At 39.5% G+C, this 8,490-nt stretch overlaps 1 protein-coding gene across 1 annotated transcript; it reads left to right on the top strand.

Moving 5' to 3' along the window:
- The first annotated feature begins 191 nt into the window (after positions 1-191).
- On the top strand, positions 192-7,660 carry LOC113745928 (MAP kinase-activated protein kinase 2-like). Its single transcript, XM_027279728.1, has 10 exons — positions 192-944; positions 2,007-2,146; positions 3,270-3,334; positions 3,418-3,497; positions 3,598-3,724; positions 5,731-5,806; positions 5,941-6,065; positions 6,849-6,934; positions 7,100-7,180; positions 7,282-7,660. The coding sequence occupies exons 1-10, from the start codon at positions 681-683 to the stop codon at positions 7,402-7,404; spliced, it is 1,167 nt and encodes a 388-aa protein (XP_027135529.1). The 5' UTR covers positions 192-680; the 3' UTR covers positions 7,405-7,660.
- Positions 7,661-8,490: the final 830 nt, after the last annotated feature.

The following is an 8,490-nucleotide window of genomic DNA, read 5'->3' as shown; positions in this document are numbered from 1 at the left end:
TTAATGTATTTTAATGTAGTTATTTTAATACACATTTAGTTAACTAAGATGCGTCCTCATGTTGGTTAATAACTTTGATAATGGGCAGATGTGGTGATGATACTCCCTCCCCACAGCTGGAAGGACACAGCTATGTTCATTTTCCATTCCTAACCCTCATTCTGAACTATGCCCTTATTACACTGATTTCTGATCATGGCTCTTGGTCTGATGCTCTCTGTCCAGTGTGCACTGGTACCCTGCCGTGCGTCTTTAAGAAGAAAATGAATTTGAGCCCCTCCGCGCTGACGTAAGGGAATTGGAGAGGCTGTACCCTGCAGGAAGAGGCAGATAACCGTGATGAGGACCAGGCAGGGGTACCGGATTTCTGTCCTCTCAGCCATTTGACGTAGTTTCACCTTTTTTTTTTTGTAACCCACAAATCCAGAGATAAGCTGGATTCCTTTGAGTTTTTGCGCCAGCACAGCGGTGCCGATTTCAGACCTCCGCCCTTTTTTCCTGAACTCTCACGGATTTCATCCCTCATTTCTTTTGCTCCTAAAGAGGGTCGAGATGTTCTGTCGGGAAGTACGAAAGTCTGGACGTACGCGGATGAACTAGAATGACCCCGGATATTTTCTGTGGCTTGAGACTGATGTGATTTTCTCAGCATCACTGTTTGGTTGGAAAGGAAAAAAAAAATGCACCATAACCAGGAGGAGCAGTCGGTAAATCCAATTACTGCGCAGCACGGGACGGCGCACCACAGTGACTCCAACAGCCTGGGGACCAGCTTAGTCTGTGGCCTCAATGACCTCCAACCACCTGCTTACTCTAAATTGGAGTTCAAGAAAAATGCAGTGACAGATGATTATAAAGTCACAGCTCAGGTTCTGGGTTTGGGAATCAATGGCAAAGTACTGGAATGTTATTGCAAGAAAACAGGAGAGAAATGTGCCCTCAAGGTTTGTGTTTGTCTGCTTTTTTAAAAATAAAAAAACCCTGTGTGATGCTCACATCAATAATTCACATCTCCTCTATGATCCCCATCATTTAATGATACTGGAAATGTGTCCAGATGTGTGATTCTTGTGACGCTTTGTGTTGTTGGGTAGGTTTTTATGTGACGCAGATGAAATATTAATTCAATAATTGGTGTATGTAGCAGTAATCTGAAAGCAAATTCAGCCACCGAGCCACCCAGACAGTGCATGTGTCTGTCAGACAGTGATGTGCTGTCTGGGATGCTTTGACACAGTTTCCATGATTGTTGTGTGGACAATGATCTGCTCTGTCGATATTAACCTCGTCATCTGAGCCACTGACATTTAACAAAAGTAAAAAGGCAGATTTGTCTTTTACTCCTCTCAACATAAAGTGTTCCGCTTATTAAACATTTCCAGTGATTTTTTTTTAAGCCACCTGGGGAAATATGAGTTATTCAGAGCTGGTAAGTCAATAAACAGCTGTAGGTTTGCAGCAAAGAAAATACAAACAGGATATACGTCCCCATGAGTTCCTCCACATGTTTTCTTTGGAATACCTTTGGTACCCGGAAAGATATGATGAAATGTGAAGAGCCAGCACAGATTGTGATAATACTCATGTGTTCTGTGAAGAATGGTGCTGTGATTTGTGCAGAGAGGCGTTCATAAACATTCATATCAGAGCCCACAGAGATTTGGGCTGTGGTCTGCATGTCTAGGGAACCTAGGATATCCTCCTCTTCTTCCTCTGTCTGATACCACAGCTTGAACACTGTGTCTAAATGTACTCTTAAAAGTATTCGCTCTTAATGTTCTCTCAAGCAAACGGCTACAGATGAATGGTTTTATTAATGGCCATTAAAACCGTGAGTGTCTTCGCAGTAGGTCACATGTTTGTCTGTGTGTGTGTGTGTGTGTTCATTGATTTCTTGTCAAGAGACTAATATTAAAAAAAAATCAAGCTTTTATTATTGGATCTGCAAACATAAATGTATTTTTGTGCACATAAACATTTCATTGTGTGTGTGTGATGCGGAGCAGATCCTGTATGATACACCTAAAGCCAGACGGGAGGTTGAGCTGCATTGGAGAGTTTCCGGAGGTCCCCACATTGTGCCAATACTCAGCCTGTATGAGAACATGCACCAGGGGAAGAAATGTCTCCTCATCATAATGGAGTGGTGAGCATTTCCAGCTCTTCCTTATATATACAGTATATATATTTATTTTAGGCCTTTGAGTAGAAATGAAGGCTAAAGTAGATTTGTGTTTTGTGTATAATGCAGCACAGTTATGCGTTCTCTCTTTAAACCGAAGCCATACACACTAAAGAAGCTTCATATGTGAATAATGTACCAACTCCTATGATGCCCACTTCAAAACTAGTATCTTGTATTTAGGAATGTCTGCATGGCATCTGGATCCGGCTGAGCTTGATTCCAGCTCACACCTGGCTTGCATTTCATCGTTCTGGGAAATCTACACTGTTAAACAGAAAAGGATTACAAATCTGTGCTCTGCTAGACTTTCTGTTTCTGCTCTTGTTTGCATCCTGGATAAGTCACCTTAGAACTTAACATTGTTCAGCTCTTTTCAAAATGACACCTCCCTACAGTACGTACCCCACGTTATTAACAAAAAAGAGAGACAGACCTCTTTTAAAGATTTTTATATTTTATATTCCTTCCTGTCCGTATATGGCAGTCTGAATTTTGTCCTGTGTTCAAATTGAACCTGTGCAAATAATTAAACTCCGGCTCACGGTGAAAAACAAAAGTGAGACATGGATGGTGATGATCCAATACGCACTGCTTGTGAATGTTGTTTTCCTCTTTGTTCACCACAGAATAGACTTGACGGGATTTATCTGAGTCACTGGCCGCATGTTGATGTGCCTTGAATTTCATTCCCATACTGTAACGCTTAGTGAGTTAACCTTTGACAGACGTGAGCTTTACTGGAATATGGAAACACTTTCCGATGCACGGATACATTATAAGCTGCTCATGTGGATATGTGATGTCTTACAAAAACAAACTTTGAATCAAGTGTTACATGTTATTATAATTAACATCTTATAATGTCAAATTAATGTTTGTTTACTGGGTGGCTTTTCCCTTTAATGCGTCCTTACGGCTCGAGTCATCTGAGTCTGCCGTGGCTCAGAAGACTGGACTCATCTGAACAGTAAATTGTGTGGCACAATGACTCGCTTTGTTGTCAAACCATGATTGCGGTGGAGAACTGTTTGCCAAGAGTCCCCTCGCTGCCCCAGTTCTGATCTCTTTGTTAAACTTGTCTCAGTATGAAGGGAGGAGAGCTGTTCAGTCGCATTCAGGCCAGAGGAGACCAGGCCTTCACGGAGAGAGGTGGGTCAGAGTTCACGTTAAGCACTTTAAATTCATATATATCGTGTCCCACACATTACAGCTATGTCATGTCTGTCCTTTAGAGGCGTCAGAGATCATGCATGACATCGGCACGGCCATAGAGTACCTCCACCTCATGGACATTGCTCATAGGGATGTAAAGGTACTGCTGCTGTCCAAACTATTATTCCCAGAGAATGTAAGAAAGAGTTTCTAGCTATAAAACATTTGTTCTGAATCTCTCATTGTTGTGCACACTACAGCCTGAAAACCTGCTCTATACCACCAAGGAGAGTAACGCCACGCTCAAACTGACTGACTTTGGCTTTGCTAAGGAGACGACGCTGCACAACTCCCTCCAAACTCCCTGTTACACTCCATACTATGTTGGTAAGTGTTTGCTGTACACTGAAATCAGCAGGTACACTTTTTAACCAGTATTATGAATAGAGCCAGACTAACATGGGATTTCATTAAAAGTTGAAAAGTTGATCTGATCATGGTGGTGCAGTGGTTAGCACTGTCACCTCACAGCAAGAAGCTCCTGGTTCAAACACCGGCTGGAGTTTGCATGTTCTCCCTGCAGACACAGGCAGCTCCCTCCAGGTACCCTGTCCCTCTCCCAGTGGTGGCTGGCCAATAGATATGGAGTTATTTTTGTCTCAAATATATCTGTAAACGCACAGAGAGTGATCTACAAATGTTCCTTGATTTGCACACGTGTTTTGCTATCCACAAATACAAATTTCTAATTTGTAACTTGTTTTTTGGTTTTTACAAATACACGTGTATTTGTAAATATATTGGGTATTTGTAAATATATCATTTTCCATTTGTAAAAACAAAAAAAGCCATTTGTAAAACTGAAAATTCTGCTTGTGAAGCCTGATTCAGCATTTGTGGATCACCATTCACACACACACATCTCTTTCCTCAGTGACGTATTTCTGAGACGTTCTAGTCGAGATCCAACAGATCCACAAACAAATATTCGTGATCCACAAATGGCCCGCCCTCTTCACCACTAGGTGGCAATGTTGTATTGAATGTTATATTTATTCAGCTTTCTGGCCGTAAAAACAACATTTCAAGATATATCTGGCATTGTTTGAGGACATTTCTAGGCGAGAAATGTGCGTTTTACTTTCTCAATCTATGTCGAATGAAAGCAAATTGTGTTTTATTAGTCCTCGAGCGATAATTCATCCGACTGCTTAGTCACTTTGCAGTGGGCATCATGGTTACCATAACAACTGTAATTGTGACAAATACAATTGTTACCAAACATTTGTATGTAACCTTTGTTGGTAACATTAGTTTGGCCCCCCGGGCATTTTCACATTGTCAAATCCGGCCCTCTTTAAAGAAAAGTTTGGACACCGCTCATGTAGTTGGATCTATCTACAGTGTTCAGTTGACTTAATATCAAATATAAAATTTCTGTGCTGCTTGTATGCCCAGTACACTGCTCCCACCACCAGTCAAACTTCCACTGCAGACATCGCATCTTCTCTGAAAGTCGCTTTGGAAAATAACTAAATGTAAATAACTAAGGGATTGGCAGTAACAGTGAGCGTGCCCTCCCATTTATCAACCTGTTTTTGCTACAGGACTAGAGGCAAGTTACACTGAGGTTTTAGAAGGTATTAAATGATAAAACCTCAGGATTCCTGCATAAACCCTGTTATTATTTCACAGAATAGCAGGATACTGTGTTAAATTGTATCGGGATAGGAATATGGCACAGCTCCACCTAGAATATTTTTCACTAGCCGCCACTGCTTTCTCCCACAGTCCAACTTAATAGGTTAACTGGTGACTGTAAATGCCCGTAGGTGTGAATGTGAGCTGTCTGTGTGATGAAGTGGCGACTTCTCGAACCAATGCCAGCTGGGATAGACTCCAGCCCGTGCAAACCTGATAACGGATTAACTGATTAGGTTGCAGATTTATGAGCTGGAATGAAAATCAAGCTTCTCTATGTGGACTGTGCACAGACGTATTTCTTAAACAAATAACTTTATTAACTTGTTAAATAATTAAACATCAACTAATTCAAGTTGACATTGCTGAGCCACTTCTTCTCTCTTACTTTCTCCTGCTTGCCACAGTATTGTACATCGCAGCGCACTCTGCTGGATAAACTTTGTTGTGACTCCAATATATTATTTATCTGTATTATATAACAACAAAAAAACTGTCAACTGACATTAAGAGTTGTCTCTAGTTATAAAAATGCTATTAGTTATGCTATAAGTTTTTCGATACGTTTGCTGTCATTCGTTCTCATGTTGTTCATGTGTCTCTGTATATTGATCTGCTTTTATGCCAGTGTGTCTGTCATTGTTCACTCCAAATGTGTTTGGTTTTTTTCCTGTATCTATTTGTCTGTTCAGCCCCAGAGGTGCTTGGGCCAGAGAAATATGACAAGTCATGTGACATGTGGTCTTTAGGCGTAATCATGTACATTCTGTGAGTATCATGTGTGTCTGCAACCGATTCAAATTTATAGACGCATTTATAGCCATTCTGGTGTGTTAACGTTCAAAGAAGACAGCAAAGTGAACTAGTCTGTTCTCCTCTCTCTCTCTCTCTTTTGTTTCTAGTCTGTGTGGTTTTCCTCCTTTCTACTCAAACACAGGTCAGGCCATCTCTCCGGGCATGAAGCAGAGGATCAGATTGGGCCAGTATGAGTTTCCTAATCCTGAGTGGGCTGATGTGTCTGAGGAAGGTCAGGCTTTGGACGTAAAAATCATAAATTTAAACTATAACACCTCCTTGCTTTGTATGAAACTCAGCACAACGATGTGTGATGAAGGAATAAATAATATTCACAGTTAATGTTGCTATAGTAATGACAGTAACAATGCAGCAAATGGCTGTATGTGTAATGTGAACAGTGTTGATCGTGGTGACAGTCCCACAAATTGTCACTTGACTGCAGTTTCCCCAGGCTTACAGAGTGTTTTAGTGACTTTGAGCTCATTGTTTTGGTTTTTCTGGTTTCCAGCTTGTTTCTGCTGCCCATGAGTGGCAAAAAAATGTATAAAAATCATGTAGACTTAAATGTAGCATGCTACAACAGTAACATTTTGTTTAGTTTTACAAGTTCTTTGTTGATTTTTTACATTACAAAATGTCAGCAGTCATAATATTTTAAAAAGGTCCAGATCTTCATGAATCATTGTGTATTTCCTCTGAATGTGTATTTAATTTCTTACTTGTAAAGCTAGGTGGAGACTGTTCCAGCATGGTATAATGCCAAAAAAAATACACACATAGAGGTTTGAGACAAACTATTTTAAGATCTTTATGAAAGTGTCAAAAATATTAGTCCAGAATGTGGAAAGTTTTGTGGCAAGAAGGGCTGATCCAAACGTTATTAAAAATATCTGAATAACCTGCACAATATCTCCAGTTAACACAAAATTGTAAACACCATTATAGGTCCCTATTGCACTAAATACTTTTGAATTGAATGCTTAATGTTGTTTAACCTTTATGTCATCTGTAGCCAAACAGCTCATCATTCAGTTACTGAAGACAGAGCCCAATGAGAGGATGACCATCGGACAGTTTGTGAACCATCCTTGGATTAGTGTAAGTCATCACTTTCTAAGCCCTGTGCCCATATGTCTGTATGTTATTCTCCTTGTTATTCCAGAATCAGAATCAGAATCAATTGTATTGACAAGGATAAAACATTTTTACACTGAATAGAAATGGGAATTTATATGATTTTTAAATTTTTTTAAAATACTGCAGCAGTCAATGGTGGTGCCTCCAACACCGCTCCACACCTCTCGTGTTTTGACAGAGGACAAGGAGCTGTGGGATGATGTGAAGGTGGGGCTCTGTCCAGATCTATTTATTTCCAGAATAAGACCACAAGGTGGCAGTGAAGGAACAGATTTACAGCACAAATTGTTTCTGTCTTCCTCCAACAGGAGGAGATGACCAGTGCCCTGGCCACCATGCGCGTTGACTATGACCAGGTGAAGATCAAAGACTTGGACATGTCCAGCAACCCTCTGCTCAACAAGAGGCGAAAGAGGCCCATGCCTGAATGACCCGACACAGGAGGAGGTGTGTAATAGTGACAGAGAAGAAACATTTTCTGAAGAGCATGGGGAAATTATTATTTGACAAAAAAAAGTAGTATTAATCTATGAAAGTCAGGGTGAGCAATATTTTCCCATCTTAATGTCACTTCTTCTATTTTACTCACTTTTTATATCACTGCACTCGAAAGTCTAATAAATGTCATTTATTTCAATCGTTACTACTACTTAATATGTGAAATAAAGTTTTGTTTTTTATGTTTTACAAGTGTGTCGTGTCCCTTTTTTACAGGAGACCTAATTTTACACGGTTTGTATGATCCTGAGAGAATCACAAAAACCTGGCGACTGATATCATTGATGCTGTCGGGTGAAAATTAGAGAGTGAGTTGAAACCAAAGATGTTGTGGCAGTGCGAGAAAGTGGTTCTTCTTACCGTAAACAAAGAGAGACTGTATGGGGAAATCATAAAACACATTTATTAGGCATAAAAATCATTATAAAAAAATATATCTACTGAAAAAAACAACTTGTAAGATTAACCTAATCCTCAAATCATTTTTTAAGTAAATATTAGTAAATATTACTGCTGCAATATGTACATATAAGTACATATCAAGTTGCCAGTTGCAAGTACTTACTACTGAACTTCTGTGAGGATAATTATATTTACATTGCAAGTTATATTTTTTACAGCAGCTAAACCAAGGAAACCGACAAATTTTGAGCAAGTTGACAAAGCCTGGTGGGCAAGATCCGTCCTGTGGTTTTTCTGTTTTCGTTTGTGTTGATTTGCTGAAAATCGCGGGATTCCTGTCTGTCCAAAGGATTCAAACACACGCTATACTTGTAGATTAAATTTTACTTTGTGTTTTTAGATTTGTGTGCAGTGACTATAAATCATTTAAATAGTATGCGTAAATCTCTAATAAAAGTTACTCTTCTGACACAGTCTCCATCAATAGTCATCTATTACATGAATAAAATTCAAATTTTTACTTGCTGTTAAGTAATTAATTTACAACATTGTATTATCTTTTATGAAGTCATTATATTATTTGTTTGTTAGACATAAACAATCTAAACAACTCCCTC

This window comes from Larimichthys crocea, chromosome VI, assembly GCF_000972845.2.
Source record: "Larimichthys crocea isolate SSNF chromosome VI, L_crocea_2.0, whole genome shotgun sequence".
Classification (NCBI taxonomy): domain Eukaryota; kingdom Metazoa; phylum Chordata; class Actinopteri; family Sciaenidae; genus Larimichthys; species Larimichthys crocea.
Note: the sequence above shows the minus strand (reverse complement) of the source record. Positions and strands in the feature narration are given on the sequence as shown.

Coding starts and splice junctions, on each gene's coding strand:
- LOC113745928 (XM_027279728.1), top strand. CDS start 681: ATGCACCATAACCAGGAGGAGCAGTCGGTAAATCCAATTACTGCGCAG. Junction 2,147..3,269: donor CTCCTCATCATAATGGAGTG/GTGAGCATTTCC, acceptor AACTTGTCTCAG/TATGAAGGGAGGAGAGCTGT. Junction 6,935..7,099: donor TGAACCATCCTTGGATTAGT/GTAAGTCATCAC, acceptor AAAATACTGCAG/CAGTCAATGGTGGTGCCTCC.